This window comes from Blennius ocellaris (assembly GCF_963422515.1).
Source record: "Blennius ocellaris genome assembly, chromosome: 3".
In the NCBI taxonomy this organism is placed as follows: Eukaryota; Metazoa; Chordata; class Actinopteri; order Blenniiformes; family Blenniidae; genus Blennius; species Blennius ocellaris.
Genome location: NC_137652.1, coordinates 20,870,433 through 20,890,869, shown reverse-complemented (window position 1 = coordinate 20,890,869; position 20,437 = coordinate 20,870,433). Strand labels below are relative to the sequence as shown.

The window sequence follows — 20,437 nt, the reverse complement described above, 5'->3', positions numbered from 1 at the left end:
CAATTCGGGGGGGGGGGGGGGGGGGGGGGGGCTGAAAAAAATTCTGTCCTCTAGGGGGGGCATGACAGAAAATAATTGAGAACCACTGACCTAAGGCAAGTAGGTGTACAGGCTTGTAATAATGCATGTGTTTTGAGTTAGTCCCTGCTCTGTGTTCACTTACAAATTTTCCGTTTGGTCTTTCAACGTGTTGAAGAAAAAACATAAGGACAAGAAAGGATAACAAGCTTTATTGGAATCCAAAAGATAATCAGAAAGAAACCATACAGAATATTTGTCAAGCTTTTTTTTTCTTTATTTTTTTGACAGCAATTGTAAAAAGACTTTATTCATGTAAAATATCTTTTACATCCATTCATGTGTTCAGTTATTAGTAGCATTACAAAGCAAATATATTGACACAAGCCATTGTTAATATGTTGAAAAGAAAAAAAGCCTTTTTTGGGAACATAGCTTGCGTTATTTTGAACTGCTGGTGAGATGCAGCCCCCAACCGTTCACCACTCCCAAAGTAATTTGCCTCTACCCTTTCCCGATTTCTTGCGTTTACCACCTCCTCTACCCTTTCCGGATTTCCTGCTTTTACCACCTTGTCTACCCTTTACCTGTTTCTTGCGTTTACCGCCTCCTTTACGCTTCACAGATTTACTGCGTTTACCACCACCTTTACGCTTCACAGATTTACTGCGTTTACCTCCTCTAGGTTTGCTACCTTTGCGTGCGCCACGAAAGCCACCCTGTTTCTTACCATTGCGCCCTGGCCCTCGCTTGCGCGATCTTCTAACATTGCCAGCCTTCCTCTTTTTGCTTCCTGCTTTGCGCTTGCGGTCTTTTCTATCCCCCTTGTACTTTTTTGTTTTGCTAGGCTTGCCTTGTCTCTCAAGTCCTGGTTCTGCACCTGTGGTTCTCTCATTACTTGTGGAAGTGCCTACATCAGTGCCTGCACCTGTACCTGTGTCTACAGCTGCACCTGTACCTGTGCCTGTATCTACGCCTGCACCTGCACCTGCACCTGCACCTGCACCTGCATCTGCACCTGTACCTGAACCTGCATCTGCATCTGCATCTGCGCCTGCACCTGATTCATGTCCTTGGTCTGATGGGGCTGGGTTTGCAACACATGAGGGTGTTACATCTCCCCCAGAAGAACAGCTGGTGCACTGAAAAGAATCGCCAGGTTTATAACAACGGAAAATGTTGTCAAGTCCCAGTTTGGAAATCTCTAGGAGCTTAAAAGATTCAGTCAGCTGAGAGGTGTCAGCAGTGGGAATATTAGCTATTCCTGAAAACACAAATGCATAAGAACTCCAGTTTTGAATGACAAAATTAATTTTGTCTGCCATGTTGTTGTCAGTTGAATTGGGGGAAACTTCAGAGTAGATTACCAAGACATTTCCCTGATTGTTAGTTGCGAGGGATTGAATGTTGTCAAGAACCCGTGACAATCCATCTGACTGTGTTGCTGCGATCACCCTGGTGCCCTGATACACTTGACCCTCTGAAACAGCTTCTTTCACTTTGTCCACTGGGTCACTCTGAAGGACTTCTTTAAGACCGGTGGGGTCTTGGTTCTGTGGGATATTCACAGCCAGAGTAAAAGCATCTCCAAGTTCATACCTGCCAAAAAGGGAAACAAGGCATCCATTACAATTTGTTTCATTTCATGGGAGTATTTGCAATATAAACATATTAGCAGTGCAAAATGTTCCACTGTGAAAGTGTGAAGTGGCTTTTCATTACAAATTCCTGGACTTGAGTAGGGAAGTAAGAGACAAAAGATTAAAAAAAAAAAGAAAGCGCTTTAAAGCACTTACTCATTCTTTAGGCCTTCAACGATGTTTGTGAGCCAGCTCTGATCCACCGCACCAAAACTATTCTGAGCAGAGAGGAGAATGACCAGCACCACGGGTGTCCAGCAAAGGCCAGCCATCTAAACAAGTTGCATTGGCATGAATTACACAGTAATGACAAGGATGCATGAGTATTTCTCCATGGAGGACGAAACGTGCACTCAATAATCCTTAAATTACAGTAGTAAGTCAAAGGAGGAAACAAATACTAGGCTACCTTCACATTTATTGTTAGCTGGTTTGCCTGACTTGAACAGAACTGTAGAATTGACATGATTAAATGTTACTTCTAGTATTTTGGGAAATCTATCAAATATTGTTTTTATAAATCAGGTTGCATAGACAAACAAAACAAAATCCCTTTCATACATTTTGGAGCAACAGTGATAACTACATTTACAGTCAAAGTCGACTTTCTGTGAAGTATGTCTATTGGCGTCTGATATAGAAATGTTAATTGTACCTTTTGCTGAGAAGGATGTTGGAAAGAGTTCATCTAGCCTTCCATGTCTTGGTGCTTGAGGCTGAGGTGATGTTCAGTGAGGAGTACATGTCAAACGAACTGTTATATAGGGGACCATGACTAAGCACCTCACAGAGGATGCACAACCTTATCTGACTTCTATACAGCATTAAAAAAAAGTGCTTCCTCTTTGAGACATGAACACCAAAGAGACCGAGTGGTGGGCACATACCATTTCAGTGATTTTGGCACAAACCTTTTTCTCATCTTTCCCCACACTTTTCTTTCCATTTACCTGCATGAAAGCTCCTTTCCAGGAATCTACAACCCAGATTCCAGAAATATCTTAACAAAGAAATGTACAAAGACAACACATCCTATGTTAAAGCTGGAAAAACTGCAAGATACAGCATTTTTTTTCATTCTGAATTTACTACATGTTTTCTGAGAGTTGGAACAATAATGTGCTGTAGCAACCAATGATGTGATACTGCCCAATAACATAATATCTTAAATGTATTACAATCAGTCATGTAATAAGTAGTGCTGCCAAATGATTAGCTATTTCAAAATATATAAATCAGGATTAATTACAATTAAATAGCTTTGATTTTAGCTTTGTATGTGTATGTATATGTGTGTATTGTGTGTATATGTGTGTATATGTGTGTATATGTGTGTAAATGTATGTATATGTGTGTATATGTGTATGTGTATGTATGTGTATATGTAATTGTTGTTTTTTGTTGTTGCTGTTTTTTACATCGGTTAGGCCATCTAGTTTGTACGTTTTTCTTCAAGAATGGGGTTGGAGTTTATAAGATTTTTTTTCTTCATCCAACTCCTGTTCTTCTTTTCATGGAATGTATTGTTTGTTTGTTTTTTGTTGGATTGTTGCTTTATTTTAGGTTGCATTACCTTGAAAAAAGAATAAATAAAATGAAATGAAAACATTTTTAATCTTAAAAAAAAAACGTCTCTTTTTTTTTTTTTTAAACAAACCTTCATAGAAATTAATGTGGCCCTGTTGCTTCTTCTTCATCAAGCTACGACGACAAACTAACTTGTTGACATTGTCCGAGAGGAGAGCTGACTGCTTCTTCTTTACCATGTTGCTTCAGCTGAGAACAGTCAGCATAATCCAGAATAATGTTTGCTTCACCTGAATGTGGGATTTTAATCTGGAAGCGCTTCAGTGAAAAGAAAAGTCCTTTCTGCAGAGTGTGCAGAATACTTTATGTCAGTCGACAATTCAATCTTGGGTTTTTTTGTTCCCATTTAGAGGGCCAATGTGCAATTTAGCGTCTTCCATATGGAGTTGGTTCTGTGGCTGTAGGAACAACTGCCCATTTGTAAATGTGTGACCGCACGCACTTTGGCAAGTTCACTTGGAGAAATTCACCCGAAATGAGTAGCCTCAGATGTTTTCGTGATGTTGAGTCATTCTGCACTGCCGATTGGATAACTGTGTTAAAACATTTAATCGGATTAATCATGGTGATGGATTAATCTGCATTAACACGCTAATTATGACAGTCCGAGTAATAACTTGCCAACTGTGCAATAAATTTGTTGTGCTTATATGTAATGAACTCTGACATCCATAAAACCCATTTATGATAAGCAAATTACATAATTGCCAGCAGTAATTAGACCTTAAAATTATAGTTTAATGCTAAAAAACAAAAATATTTACATGATCATATATTCATAAGAACAAAATTACAAAGAACACCTTGGATTTTTTTTTACAGCATCGGGTCACAGTCCTGTTCACTTGGGCCGGAGCAATGCCTCCAGCTTTGCAGATGCCCACATCATTGCATTTGAAGTGGCAGAGGCCGGCGGCCGTCATCCTGGAGAGGAAGGCACCTCCATTAGCCATTTTGACGTTCGCGTCTCGGAGTACGCAATCTGTAACACCCTGATGCCACAGTGTCCATGAAGGGCAAACACAGAGTGAAAAACTACCCCTACACACAAACACATAATCACACCTACCAGGGATGTAGAGCCACCATTTGAACTGAAATACATGCTTCTGTTCTATGTGATTTTGTCTTGTGGGACTGTCTCGTAAAACAATGATGTACATCAGTGGTAAACAACAGGAGACAACATGGGGGGAAGGAGCAAGCAGGACGGTGCAGCGTTTCGTGCTTGGAAGTGTCGACAGTATTCTGAGTTCAACTTGATAAAAGGTGACAAACATTTGTCTGTTGTGAAAAGGAAACCTTCATCTATGGTGAACAATTCCACTTTGATTTCAATTATTTTATTTCACAAAAAATATTTTTAATGTGCAGAATATGGAATGTGCAGAAATTTAAGTTAACAGAAGAAATACTTCATTTACTTTACTAGGATATGTTGGAATGTGCAGAAAATTGGTTTCAAAGTTCCAATAATTTTCTTCAAATCAGTGACTGTTGCATTTAATTTAATGTTTGCTTCATGCAATGTGCATGAAGTTAAAAGACTAAAAATAGCAAAACAAAAAAGGTTTTTAAAAAAAAGACAGTGATTCAATGTTAACATAATAACAAATAACAATGAGGCTGAAAGGTCTCTTGCTTTATATCATTTTCAAGTTGTGCATCATGTTTCTTAAAAGTAACTAAGTAAAGTAATGATTAAAGTAACTAATTGCAAACTGTTTTTAGAAATAGTAGTCAGTAAAGTAACAGGATTACTTTCTTGGAGAATTAATCAGTAACTAGTTACTATTTCCAAGTAACTTGACACTGGTCATGGTTGCAAAGTGCTGCTCAGTGTCGCATTAAAGCTACATTTCACCCTCGAAAAAGTGTGTTCACCCTTTAGTCTCACACCAACAGAATGACTTTGTGAAATGGAGCAATGATAACGCACTTTAAAGTTCCTCATGGTAACTTTTCAAGACTGCCTTGAAACTGACACTGATAAAACCTTAGAACTGAGAAGCTAAAACTGTGCGTCCCTGACTTAATAACATTTTGAGCAAAGTTGCAGAATATTGCCTGTTCAGATCCAAAATGTTGGAGCATTTTCCCCCCAGGTTTAACGTAAACCTGTGTACCGTTTTCATTTTATTTAGTTTTTGTTGGTTATTGGTTGGGGGGGGCAGTGGGGTGGCTGTGCCTGATTTGAACACAATAAAGCTACACACTGAGTGATTGTGGCAATCTTAAAACTCACAGTTTAATTTTTCTCTTTTTCTAATTCATCTTCAAAGTAATCATCCCAACCCAATTTACAGAAATGCAGCAAACGTAATGTGACAATAAAACGTCACCAGCTGCACCAAAATAATAGCTTGTATTTAGATTTCCCAATTATTTAAATAATTAATAATGATTTAATAATAATAATTTTTCCTTAAATTCTCGGAAGACACTAGCAGTGCACATAGGTCATGTGCAGGATAATGTTTACATAACTTCTGCTTCGACGATGACCCGGTTTTGTTCCATCTGGCATCTGCCTCTGCTGATAAGCAAAACAAAAAAAACAAAAAAACAGAAGAAGAAAAGAAAAAAGGAAGATACACAGATGTGACAAAACAACAGTAAATATGACCTTAAGGACGATCAGAAACATTTTGTTACATCCACCTTTTTTTATTGTGGAATATTTCCAAGTTAAGTGGTGCAGAAATCCGAGCCCATTACTGGATTCACCTGTGCTCCGACTTCAGACCAGTGGGGCCCAGATTGTAGGGTAGTCCCAGGAAGTAAGAAACTGGTCTGCTTGAAGATTACCGTTGAGTTGTTTGTTTGCCATTAAGAAGTTGTGTTATCTTTAGACCAGGGTTCCCCAATTCCGGGCCTTGAGGGCCGGTGTCCTGCACATTTTAATTCTCCCTGCTTCAGCACACCTCAGTCTGTTTTTGATGTCATCGTCAAGCTTGTAAAACAGCCAAGTAATGAGCTTACTGCATTCAGGTATGTTGTAACTTGGAGAAACCTAAAACATGCAGAACACCGGCCCTCAGAGGTTCATCCCACTCGAGAATGCAGTTCACAATGATTGGGTCAAGGCCCTGCAGTTGGTAATGAACCTCAGACAAGCATGATAAACAATGTCAATCTTATGGAGACATCGAAGAGAGGCATTCATGCACAATAGGTCTCCATAGTCTAAAATAGATAAGGATGTTGCAGTGACAAGGCACTGTTTTGTCTCAAAGGAAAAACACAATTTATTTCGAAAGAAAAAGCCCAATGTGAGTTCAAGTTTTTTCACAATATTGTCTTTATGGGGCTTGGAGATCAGGGAGTCATCAGGCAAAATACCAAGGTATTTTTATGTGTGAACCACCTCTATGACATTTCACCTTAGTGTCCTTCAAGAGTGGACACTAAGGGGATAGTTTGAAGCACCTTCTTAGTGTTTGAAAACAACATTAGTTTGGTCTTTTCAGCTTTGCGGAACAGTTTTAGCTTCAGAGGTGCAGGCTGAACCACGTCAAAAGCTTTCTGCAGAGATTCTATAGCTTTAGCAGGGTTTACTCCAAAATGGTAAATTACCATGTCATCAGCATAGAAATGCATATTAGCATCAGACACATTTTGTCCTAATTCATTAATATACATAATGAACTGGAGGGGTCCTAATATTGGACTCTTTGGCACCCCCTTGTGGATATTCAACAATTCAGCACACAGGCCATCACTTTTAATACACTGACTCCTGTCACTCCAATCATTTGTGAACCAGGAAACAACATGGTTATATATTCCCAAACAAAGAAGCATATGCTTTGAAATAGCATTGTGGTGGATTTCGTCTTGTAACTGCTCTTGGAATAATGTTGCGAAACAGAGTTCTTCTGGCAGGAAAATTTATTGAAGACTCAACAGACACATACACAATGCAGACATCACAAGTCAATCTGTTCTGGGCATGTGCCCCATTCAACCTTCGAGCTAACATTTTAAGGGATGCGGAGAGGCGGGGGTGAGGATGCTGGTTATACCAGGGCGGAGAGTTCTAAAACACAGGGGTGAGAACCCACATGCGGTTCCCACGCCTGTGGGTGAGAAGCCTTTCTTGCTGCGCTGAAGGAAAGGGAAAACATGTCTACTGAGTCTGTAAATAAGATTATAAGGTCGGAGTCACACAAACAAAAGTATAATTTTTTTTAGCAGAATACAGAGAAGGACAGAAATCTTCAATAGCACATAATCATTTTTCCATAACAACATGATCCAGTGTCAAAAGCTTTTCAGAAATCAATAAAAATAGAAGCACAATATTGCTTTTAATCAAGAGCAGCAAGTATGTAATTTATTACTTTTGTAGCAGCTGCGACAATCTGCTAATTGAGTGTTTCCTTGTATTACAATTGAATTTGGAAGGTCGTTAAAAGCCAGTAAACCTGGTGAGACTTGGCTTCAATGAAAACACATGTACTATGAAACTCATAGCTCATAGTTGTGTGAAATGTAGACTGTTATGCAGTGTAAGCTACAATACAGCCTCTCATTGTTGTAATACAGGAGAGCTGAAAGCATCACATGAACCACAGACTTTTATCAGGAATTTAGTTTAAATGACTGACAAAATGTTACATAAAAAATGTTTACTATATTTGACTTTACTTTCAATATTGGCGCCTCCTCTTGTCTTTTTCCACTTCCTAAACAGAAAATCCTTCCTTATATGAGAGTGTCGAATCCCTGTTGAACTAAATTAGGATTATTCTATAAAATAAGGAGTAACATGAAAATATTTTAAGTTTTATTAGAAGCAGCTCAGCTAAAAATCAAGAAAGCAGAGAAAATGGTTCAATTATGTTATTTTTACAAGATCAACTGTGATTATACTGCATTATTTTATGCCATTCTTCCAAACTTACAAAGATCATATACATAAATTCCAAATATCAAACCAGTAAATTAACTGTAACCTGATGGTGGCTATGATTTGTGCCACAATTCTCTATGTTGGCTTCCTGTGATGTGTGCATTGCGTCAATTCTTTCTCTTCTGCGCTACTTCCATCACATCCATTTTTCTTTTTATATATTTACACAGTGATAAATATTTAAAAGTTTGCTGCAATATCTACTATAGATCAAAAGTTCTTTCTAATCTCCCTCCCTATCTTTTCCCTATCTTGAAAAACTTTCTTCTGTCAACCACATCTCACCTACAGTTCAACCTATCCATGTTTGAAATTTATGTTTGCCCTGCTTTTTAGTTTGTTTTCAACAAAGTGGAAGGGGAATGCTGAGAGGCTAACCTGAAACACAATGGGAAGCAACTTCTTTACCATCTGAGCAGCTTGTGCACATCATCGCAGATTTTCTACTTTGTTTGTTGCATCGGAATATGTTGTTGAGACCAATTGACCCCAGGGGACCCTTGTATGTCCCAAGCTCCCTAAGTGCCCTACGCAAATCCTTCTCTGGTATGACCTCTCCACTGCTGGGCTTGAATACATTGGAAAATACAAAAGCATAATTATTCCAATTCAAAATTGTATTTATTTTGGCAAAAATGTTCTGAGGATGTGTTTTGCTTGCGCATTTTTTATCACACGGGGAGGCAAGAACGTAGAAAATCAACAAATCCTCTTTGCCATTGGGTCTGATCAAGGTGTGTAACTTCTGCACAGTTCGGTATTCTGCATGGTCTGCTGTGCCAGTTTTAAATGCCCCTGAACAAAAATGCTCAACATTAGCCCATGTCTTGACCTTTCCAGAACATGAACCTTTAACAGACCACTGCACACGTCCATTAGGACACTGTTTCAAAACATTGGGCCACCTCAAAACCGTGGCGGCCACCATTCTTTCGCCGGTGTACACATTGCATTTTAGAATTTCCTCCCTCACTTTGTCCACAGAGTCAGTGACTTTACTGACGTCATACGTTCCAGTGGCAGGGTTGAAGGGGATGCTCACAGCCAGGCTGAACATGGGGAAGCTTCTGTCAGACGACACAGACAAACACAATGTTCAGAAAATAAAAACATTCAACATTAAATTGAGAGAAACGTTTTATGTATGGAAGTATTAAACCCCAACACATTTACAGACCTCACTTAAGTAGTACTAATGAGTTCTGTCATGGTTTGTCATTTGGATTGAAAAAATATTGTACAATTAGTTTGTACTGAAAAGGAAAAACCAGATAAGTTATTGATCTGTTAAAATTGTATGTGGATGCAATTGTAAGTATTGGTGATTCTGTATCTTTATGTATTGGCCCAGTAATATTTTGTGGATGGATGGATGGATGGATGGATGGATGGCAATAATTTAGGTTTTTCTGTGCTACTGTAGCCCTACATGTCTCGATGGTGTTAACTAGGGATGCATGATATTGGATATGTGCTCGTTTGTCCAACCAGGTGCAGCACTCCACGCCGTGCTACATGCTACCCATGATTAAAGTATAACTGATGACACTCATTATGCGCTCATCATGTGCAGCGTACAGCCAGCTCGGTTCCTTGGACAGTGCATCGATCAACAATAGTGTTGCGGTTGAAGGCAAGCCTCTTTTCAGATGCGATGTGTTCCCATACAAGAAAAAAAAACGCGCCTGTGAACACATACCAAACACATGCCATGTGATGACGTGTCTCTTTCTTTACCCTGACGGCCTCGTGTGATCATGGCGTGCACATGCCGGTTATGCCGGGGAAGAAATGAACAAATCAGCATACGGCCATCAGCGTTTCATGCCGATACAGATGTTTAATTTTATATTAGCAAATACCAATGTTGTGCCGATATCATCGTGCACCCCGAGTATGTACTGTTGTTACAGCCCACAGGCTGTATGGCCTCGCCCCTGCCTCTGTGTGTGTGTTTGCTACAGTGTGCTGATTGCTGATTGACAGGAGGTACCCTCACCAGTTTCATCCTCCTCTTGTCCTGATGTGAAACCCAAGCATTGGAAGATGACTACTGATTGTCTCAGCTCGGCCCACCAGCTGAGACAACTTAACAGCTCCAGCAGGCTCATCGTGGCGGCTGATGCAGGAGGTGTCTGTTCAGTCTGCCCCGAGAACTTTGGGGGTGTGTCTTGGATTTCTGTGTAATTGTTTGAACTCTGCACCGCTCTAGCTGTGTGCAAGATAAACTTTGGTGAACAGGACCCTTCGTCAAACAGTTTGGCGACAGGACCAACTGTTTTGTTTTGTGTTAATTAGTGGTTTTGTTTGTTTACATTTTGCTGCTCTTTTGTTTATCATACATGTGATAGTTGAACTTTAACTAAAGGCCTTCCTGAGAAGACGCTACCTGTTTGTTTTTGTTCACAGCCTTCCTGAGAAGACGCTGCCGTTTTGTTACATAAGATCATACATTGTTTAGTTAATGGGCGTAAGCCGTTTGGCCCTCCTTTGTTGTACTATTGTGTATTTGGTGTTCTGTTTGATTATTGTACAGCCGGGAACTACCAATGAAACCCTCACTTAACCAAATCATACCTGGTTATTGTTACTTCCTATGTCTACATCTTCCTCTTAGCTGAGCCGGGTTGTAACAACTGTATATTTTGATGTTCAAGTCTCTTCCCAATACAACAATTAAACAAGTATCACTTAGTACAGTGTGATAAGGCCAGTGAAAATAGCCAACCATCCATTCAAATTTAACCGCTTTACTAAAAGGAAATGTGCTGTCACACATCTCGTATTGATTATTACTAAAAACAGTATTAAAACATGAGACATTTGGTCATTACTGTGTGAATACACCTCCACCTGATACGAGTAACAAATATATACATGTTTATTCTGTTTTCAAAAGGTCAGTCTTGTTCATTTTAGGCAACTAAAATACTTGAAGTTGGACTCCAGGGCCTTGATCACACAATGCGTATAATCCATCCATACCTCCTACCATCCTTAACACAATGACTTTATTTTATTAAGCGGTAAACATGGTCAAGTCAAGAATGCAAAAGAAAATTAAAACATCTATGGTCATCTTTCAGAACATGTTGACTTTGGCTTCAAATGTTTCTGAACCTCCAGCCACCTTCTACATATTGTTCTGAGGTGTAGAATACATGTAAAGTTGTCGATAATAGTAACTGACCTTGAACCGTCGGGGAGCGTGTAGCTCGGTGTGTACCTGACAGACAAACAACTGTTAGTGTCCCGTTCAATGGTGCATAGAAAAGCTCAGAGAATTTAAAACAAAGGAAAAAAAACTCACATTGAGTCATTATACAAAAATATTGCAATCACTCAAAACATACGATCAATGCATCATCATTCATTGTGATATATTGCATGATGCCATAGTGGGCTTATACAATTGATCAATGTCAGTAATGTAATGTGCAATGTCATTTTAGTTGATGCACGAAATGACCTCTTCTTAAAATGTATTTTCTCCTTTAGAATTAAGGAACTAACCCAGAAAGGTCATTTGAGTTTTAATGACTTCTGCTTTTACTTGAATACAATTGAATATCAAACAGATGTTAAATGTTTGCAACAACTGTGTCTTCTGCGAGTCTGATACTAGTGAGGTTTTCCCCTGATATTCCAGGAAACGACTCACCTGTTCAGAATGTTTGACACAATTTTTGCAAGTTGGTTCTGGTTCAATGTGGCCATACCGGTTCCAGCAGACAGCAACAATAAAACCACAGTAGCTCTCCAGCCGAAGCCTGCCATCTGCCAAGTTTTAACAAAAAACATAATTTAAACTAAGATTTACATCGGTAATAATAAAAACGTTACATGACATTTTCAAAGTATGGACTAAGATTGACAAGCTGTGCTAAATCTGCATTTATTTTCACATTAGGAACATTCAATGAAACATTTCTTAACAGTAGGTCCTTCTTTGTAATTGAACAGTGCAACAAATAAAAACATCTACATTGGTTTGTGTGTGAAAACGTTAGATGATGAGGGTGGTAACATTTGCTCCTGTAAACTGCTTCTGAAAAATACAATTTTACCATCTGGCATTATGTTGAAAATGTTCACTTCAAATGAAGGATGAGTGAAAGGTTTTACTTTTCCCTGCAGGTGGAATCAATCCCATCCACACAAGACTGCATTCAAGGGAATCAGGTCTGAACACAGTTCCATTCAGCAAAGTGCTCTGAATTTGTCTTTCATTCCAGAGCCCCATGAATAGCAGTTCAAATATATATTCATTTCTGAAAAATGTATTACCTATAATATTATAATTTTTTTTTAAAGGTAGAAAACAGTGGTAACATCTTCTGATTCTTATTTTTCTACTATCAGAAGTTTTTATTAAATTATGTCAAGAGTAAATTATATTTTTTACATTAAATTGCATGTCATCATTTTTATTTATTGTTCTAGAATTTCACTCAAATGGTCAAAAGAAAAAAATATATATTCAGCCCTTTCCACTTATATCAACTTATATCCAACATGTTTCCCAGTTAAAATGTACACACTAAAAAAAGTTTGATTATAAAAGGCAATGATTTTCAATGATTTTCTTCCTTCCCTTAGATATACATAAGTAAATATGAAGATACATGAATACATATACAATCACATAAAAACACTTTAACTATTTCCTTTGTAAAAACTGAAAATATTTGACTTGCCGTGGTCGAGAAAGGCATCAGTTACCAGAGAGTTTCGTTTTCGTCTCAGTGTCAGAGGTGCTGTGTCAGTAAGTCAGTCGACAAGGAAGTAATATACCCTCTGAGAAAAGAGGTTGGTGATACCTAAGCAAACCTCATGGATTGAACACACAATGTGATTGGACACAGTTTTTTTTTTTTTTTTTAATTCATATGTTCATTCGTACGGAGCCCCTCTGGTGACATTGGTGAAAAAAATATTATTGCTTAATAACGCGTGGCCACACGTTATTAAGGCGTGGGAACGAGATAAATAAGTCGTGGCCACGCATTATTAAGGCGTGAGATATATAAGACGTGACCTTTAACTCATCATCATTGTTCCTTTAGCTGCTTGCAAACATGGATGAGTTTGAATACATTTCGTTTTATTTCAATCTGGGAATGAATTACAATGATATTCTTCAGGCGCTTGCAGTTAGGCATGGTGCTATTCTTTGCAAGAGACACTTAATCCGGCTGCTCAAAGAGCATAGGCTCACACGCAAACAGTATGCTACGGAGCCCCTCTGGTGCTAAAGGAACAATGATGATGAGTTAAAGGTCACGTCTTATATATCTCACGCCTTAATAACGCGTGGCCACGACTTATTTATCTCGTTCCCACGCCTTAATAACGCGTGGCCACGCGTTCACAGAATGCAGTTCACAATGATTGGGTCAAGGCCCTGCAGTTGGTAATGAACCTCAGACAAGCATGATAAACAATGTCAATCTTATGGAGACATCGAAGAGAGGCATTCATGCACAATAGGTCTCCATAGTCTAAAATAGATAAGGATGTTGCAGTGACAAGGCACTGTTTTGTCTCAAAGGAAAAACACAATTTATTTCGAAAGAAAAAGCCCAATGTGAGTTCAAGTTTTTTCACAATATTGTCTTTATGGGGCTTGGAGATCAGGGAGTCATCAGGCAAAATACCAAGGTATTTTTATGTGTGAACCACCTCTATGACATTTCACCTTAGTGTCCTTCAAGAGTGGACACTAAGGGGATAGTTTGAAGCACCTTCTTAGTGTTTGAAAACAACATTAGTTTGGTCTTTTCAGCATTGAGGAACAGTTTTAGCTGCAGAAGTGTAGGCTGGACCACGTCAAAAGCTTTCTGCAGAGATTCTATAGCTTTAGCAGGGTTCACTCCAAAATGGTAAATTACTATGTCATCAGCATAGAAATGCATATTAGCATTAGACACATTTTGTCCTAATTCATTAATATACATAATGAACTGGAGGGGTCCTAATATTGGACTCTGTGGCACCCCCTTGTGGATATTCAACAATTCAGCACACAGGCCATCACTTTTAATACACTGACTCCTGTCACTCCAATCATTTGTGAACCCGGAAACAACATGGTTATATATTCCCAAACAAAGAAGCATATGCTTTGAAATAGCATTGTGGTGGATTTCGTCTTGTAACTGCTCTTGGAATAATGTTGCGAAACAGAGTTCTTCTGGCAGGAATATTTATTGAAGACTCAACAGACACATACACAATGCAGACATCACAAGTCAATCTGTTCTGGGCATGTGCCCCATTCAACCTTCGAGCTAACATTTTAAGGGATGCGGAGAGGCGGGGGTGAGGATACTGGTTATACCACATGCGGTTCCCACGCCTGTGGGTGAGAAGCCTTTTCTTGCTGCGCTGAAGGAAAGGGAAAACATGTCTACTGAGTCTGTAAATAAGATTATAAGGCCGGAGTCACACAAACAAAAGTATAATTTTTTTTAGCAGGATACAGAGAAGGACAGAATTCTTCAATAGCGCATAATAATTTTTCCATAACAACATGATCCACAGTGTCAAAAGCTTTTCACAAATCAATAAAAATGGAAGCACAATATTGCTTTTAATCAAGAGCAGCAAGTATGTCATTTATTACTTTTGTAGCAGCTGCGACAATCTGCTAATTGAGTGTTTCCTTGTATTACAATTGAATTTGGAAGGTCGTTAAAAGCCAGTAAACCTGATGAGACATGGCTTCAATGAAAACACATGTACTATAAAACTCGACGCTCGTAGTTGTGTAAAATGTAGACTGTTATGCAGTGTAAGCTACAATACAGCCTCTCATTGTTGTAATACAGGAGAGCTGAAAGCATCACATGAACCACAGACTTTTATCAGGAATTTAGTTTAAATGACTGACAAAATGTTACATAAAAAATGTTTACTATATTTGACTTTACTTTCAATATTGGCGCCTCCTCTTGTCTTTTTCCACTTCCTAAACAGAAAATCCTTCCTTATATGAGAGTGTCGAATCCCTGTTGAACTAATTTAGGATTATTCTATAAAATAAGGAGTAACATGAAAATATTTTAAGTTTTATTAGAAGCAGCTCAGCTAAAAATCAAGAAAGCAGAGAAAATGGTTCAATTATGTTATTTTTACAAGATCAACTGTGATTATACTGCATTATTTTATGCCATTCTTCCAAACTTACAAAGATCATATACCGGTACATAAATTCCAAAGATCAAACCAGTAAATTAACTGTAGCCTGATGGTGGCTATGATTTGTGCCACAATTCTCTATGTTGGCTTCCTGTGATGTGTGCATTGCGTCAATTCTTTCTCTTCTGCGCTACTTCCATCACATCCATTTTTCTTTTTGTATATTTACACAGTGATGAATATTTAACAGTTTGCTGCAATATCTACTATAGATCAAGAGTTCTTTCTAATCCCTATCTTTTCCTTATCTTGAAAAACTTTCTTCTGTCAACCACATCTCACCAACAGTTCAACCTATCCATGTTTGAAATTTATGTTTGCCCTGCTTTTTAGTTTGTTTTCAACAAAGTGGAAGGGGAATGCTGAGAGGCTAACCTGAAACACAATGAGAAGCAACTTCTTTACCATCTGAACAGCTTGTGCACATCATCGCAGATCTTCTACTTTGTTTGTTGCATCGGAATATGTTGTTGAGACCAATTGACCCCAGGGGACCCTTGTATGTCCCAAGCTCCGTAAGTGCCCTACACAAATCCTTCTCTGGTATGACCTCTCCACTGCTGGGCTTGAATACATTGGAAAATACAAAAGCATAATTTTTCCAATTCAAAATTGTATTTATTTTGGCAAAAATGTTCTGAGGATGTGTTTTGCTTGCGCATTTTTTATCACACGGGGAGGCAAGAACGTAGAAAATCAACAAATCCTCTGTGCCATTGGGTCTGATCAAGGTGTGTAACTTCTGCACAGTTCGGTATTCTGCATGGTCTGCTGTGCCAGTTTTAAATGCCTCTGAACAAAAATGCTCAACATCAGCCCATGTCTTGACCTTTCCAGAACATGAACCTTTAACAGACCACTGCACACGTCCATTAGGACACTGTTTCAAAACATTGGGCCACCTCAAAACCGTGGCGGCCACCATTCTTTCGCCGGTGTACACATTGCATTTTACAATTTCCTCCCTCACTTTGTCCGCAGAGTCAGTGACTTTACTGACGTCATACGTTCCAGTGGCAGGGTTGAAGGGGATGCTCACAGCCAGGCTGAACATGGGGAAGATTCTGTCAGACGACACAGACAAACACAATGTTCAGAAAATAAAAACATTCAACATTAAATTGAGAGAAACGTTTTATGTATGGAAGTATTAAACCCCAACACATTTACAGACCTCACTTAAGTAGTACTAATGAGTTCTGTCATGGTTTGTCATTTGGATTGAAAAAATATTGTACAATTAGTTTGTACTGAAAAGGAAAAACCAGATAAGTTATTGATCTGTTAAAATTGTATGTGGATGCAATTGTAAGTATTGGTGATTCTGTATCTTTATGTATTGGCCCAGTAATATTTTGTGGATGGATGGATGGATGGATGGATGGATAGCAATAATTTAGGTTTTTCTGTGCTACTGTAGCCCTACATGTCTCGATGGTGTTAACTAGGGATGCATGATATTGGATATGTGCTCGTTTGTCCAACCAGGTGCAGCACTCCACGCCGTGCTACATGCTACCCATGATTAAAGTATAACTGATGACACTCATTATGCGCTCATCATGTGCAGCGTACAGCCAGCTCGGTTACTTGGACAGTGCGTCGATCAACGATAGTGTTGCGGTTGAAGGCAAGCCTCTTTTCAAATGCGATGTGTTCCCATACAAGAAAAAAAACGCGCTTGTGAACACATACCAAACACTTGTCATGTGATGACGTGTCTCTTTCTTTACCCTGACGGCCTCGTGTGATCATGGCGTGCACATGCCGGTTATGCCGGGGGAAAAAATGAACAAATCAGCATACGGCCATCAGCATTTCATGCCGATACAGATGTTTAATTTTATATTAGCTCATACCAATGTTGTGCCGATATCATCGTGCAGCCTGAGTATGTACTGTTGTTACAGCCCACAGGCTGTATGGCCTCGCCCCTGCCTCTGTGTGTGTGTTTGCTATAGTGTGCTGATTGACAGGAGGTACCCTCACCAGTTTCCTACTCCTCTTGTCCTGATGTGAAGCCCAAGCATTGGAAGATGACTACTGATTGGCTCAGCTCGGCCCACCAGCTGAGACAACTTAACAGCTCCAGCAGGCTCATCGTGGCGGCTGATGCAGGAGGTGTCTGTTCAGTCTGCCCCGAGAACTTTGGGGGTGTGTCTTGGATTTCTGTGTAATTGTTTGAACTCTGCACCGCTCTAGCTGTGTGCAAGATAAACTTTGGTGAACAGGACCCTTCGTCAAACAGTTTGGCGACAGGACCAACTGTTTTGTTTTGTGTTAATTAGTGGTTTTGTTTGTTTACATTTTGCTGCTCTTTTGTTTATCATACATGTGATAGTTGAACTTTAACTAAAGGCCTTCCTGAGAAGACGCTACCTGTTTGTTTTTGTTCACGCGGCCTTCCTGAGAAGACGCTGCCATTTTGTTACATAAGATCATACATTGTTTAGTTAATGGGCGTAAGCCGTTTGGCCCTCCTTTGTTGTACTATTGTGTATTTGGTGTTCTGTTTGATTATTGTACAGCCGGGAACTACCAATGAAACCCTCACTTAACCAAACCATACCTGGTTATTGTTACTTCCTATGTCTACATCTTCCTCTTAGCTGAGCCGGGTTGTAACAACTGTATATTTTGATGTTCAAGTCTCTTCCCAATACAACAATTAAACAAGTATCACTTAATACAATGTGATAAGGCCAGTGAAAATAGCCAACCATCCATTCAAATTTAACCGCTTTACTAAAAGGAAATGTGCTGTCACACATCTCGTATTGATTATTACTAAAAACAGTATTAAAACATGAGACATTTGGTCATTACTGTGTGAATACACCTCCACCTGATACGAGTAACAAATATATACATGTTTATTCTGTTTTCAAAAGGTCAGTCTTGTTCATTTTAGGCAACTAAAATACTTGAAGTTGGACTCCAGGGCCTTGATCACACAATGCGTATAATCCATCCATACCACCTACCATCCTTAACACAATGACTTTATTTTATTAAGCGGTAAACATGGTCAAGTCAAGAATGCAAAAGAAAATTAAAACATCTATGGTCATCTTTCAGAACATGTTGACTTTGGCTTCAAATGTTTCTGAACCTCCAGCCACCTTCTACATATTGTTCTGAGGTGTAGAATACATGTAAAGTTGTCGATAATAGTAACTGACCTTGAACCGTCGGGGAGCGTGTAGCTCGGTGTGTACCTGACAGACAAACAACTGTTAGTGTCCCGTTCAATGGTGCATAGAAAAGCTCAGAGAATTTAAAACAAAGGGAAAAAAAACTCACATTGAGTCATTTGACAAAAATATTGCAATCACTCAAAACATACGATCAATGCATCATCATTCATTGTGATATATTGCATGATGCCATAGTGTGCTTATACAATTGATCAATGTCCGTAATGTAATGTGCAATGTCATTTTAGTTGATGCACGAAATGATCTCTTCTTAAAATGTATTTTCTCCTTTTGAATTAAGGAACTAACCCAGGAAGGTCATTTGAGTTTTAATGACTTCTGCTTTTACTTGAATACAATTGAATATCAAACAGATGTTAAATGTTTGCAACAACTGTGTCTTCTGCGAGTCTGATACTAGTGAGGTTTTCCCCTGATATTCCAGGAAACGACTCACCTGTTCAGAATGTTTGACACAATTTCTGCAAGTTGGTTCTGGTTCAATGTGGCCATACCGGTTCCAACAGACAGCAACAAAAAAACCACAGTAGCTCTCCAGCCGAAGCCTGCCATCTGACAAGTTTGAACAAAAAACATAATTTAAACTAAGATTTACATCGGTAATAATAAAAACGTTACATGACATTTTCAAAGTATGTACTAAGATTGACAAGCTGTGCTAAATCTGCATTTATTTTCACATTAGGAACATTCAGTGAAACATTTCTTAACAGTAGGTCCTTCTTTGTAATTGAGCAGTGCAACAAATAAAAACATCTACATTGGTTTGTGTGTGAAAACGTTAGATGATGAGGGTGGTAACATTTGCTCCTGTAAAGTGCTTCTGAAAAATACAATTTTGCCATCTGGCATTATGTTGAAAATGTTCACTTCAAATGAAGTGAAAGGTTTTACTTTTCCCTGCAGGTGGAATCAATCCCATCCACACAAGACTGCATTCAAGGGAATCAGGTCTGAACACAGTTCCACTCAGCAAAGTGCTCTGAATTTGTCTTTCATTCCAGAGCCCCATGAATAGCAGTTCAAATATATATTCATTTCTGAAAAATGTATTACCTTAAATATTGTATTATATATATATTTTTTTAAAGGTAGAAAACAGTGGTAACATCTTCTGATTCTTATTTTTCTACTATCAAAAGTTTTTATTAAATTATGTCAAAAGTAAATTATATTTTTTACATTAAATTGCATGCCATCATTTTTATTTGTTCTAGAATTTCACTCAAATGGTTAAAGGAAATAAAATATATATTCAGCCCTTTCCACTTATATCAACTTATATCCAACATGTTTCCCAGTTAAAATGTACACACTAAAAAAAGTTTGATTATAAAAGGCAATGATTTTCTTCCTTCCCTTAGATATACATAAGTAAATATGAAGATACATTAATACATATACAATCACATAAAAACACTTTAACTATTTCCTTTGTAAAAAACTGAAAATATTTGACTTGCCGTGGTCGAGAAAGGCATCAGTTACCAGAGAGTTTCGTTTTCGTCTCAGTGTCAGAGGTGTCAGTCGACAAGGACGACGACACACGGGCGTCTTTTCCAGACGTCGTTTCATTCTCCTGTGTGTTGTTTGTTTTGTTTTGTTTCTGAGTGGACCCGCCTCCTCCTCCTCCTCCTCCTCCTCCTCCTCCTCCTCCTCCCTGCATTCACATATACCCTCTGAGAAAAGAGGTTGGTGATACCTAAGCAAACCTCATGGATTGAACACACAATGTGATTGGACACAGTTTTTTTTTTTTTTTTAATTCATATGTTCATTCGTAAGGAGCCCCTCTGGTGACATTGGTGAAAAAAATATTATCGCCTAATATTAAGGCGTGGGAACGAGATAAATAAGTC

At 38.7% G+C, this 20,437-nt stretch overlaps 1 protein-coding gene and 2 long non-coding RNA genes across 3 annotated transcripts; all 3 read right to left on the bottom strand.

Moving 5' to 3' along the window:
- Positions 1 to 279: 279 nt before the first annotated feature.
- On the bottom strand, positions 280 to 2,383 carry LOC308149152 (uncharacterized protein). The gene is made up of 3 exons (XM_080520823.1): positions 2,314 to 2,383; positions 1,815 to 1,930; positions 280 to 1,617 (listed from the first exon to the last, which is right to left on the bottom strand). The coding sequence occupies exons 1-3, from the start codon at positions 2,344 to 2,346 to the stop codon at positions 498 to 500; spliced, it is 1,269 nt and encodes a 422-aa protein (XP_080376949.1). The 5' UTR covers positions 2,347 to 2,383; the 3' UTR covers positions 280 to 497.
- A 4,773-nt stretch (positions 2,384 to 7,156) lies between these two features.
- LOC308149078 lies at positions 7,157 to 11,938 on the bottom strand. Its single transcript, XR_013937224.1, has 3 exons — positions 11,822 to 11,938; positions 11,351 to 11,386; positions 7,157 to 9,227 (listed from the first exon to the last, which is right to left on the bottom strand). It is a non-coding gene; the product is annotated as an uncharacterized lncRNA (long non-coding RNA).
- Positions 11,939 to 14,361: 2,423 nt separating this feature from the next.
- On the bottom strand, positions 14,362 to 20,139 carry LOC308146065. Its single transcript, XR_013937096.1, has 4 exons — positions 20,042 to 20,139; positions 19,015 to 19,130; positions 18,543 to 18,578; positions 14,362 to 16,424 (listed from the first exon to the last, which is right to left on the bottom strand). It is a non-coding gene; the product is annotated as an uncharacterized lncRNA (long non-coding RNA).
- Positions 20,140 to 20,437: the final 298 nt, after the last annotated feature.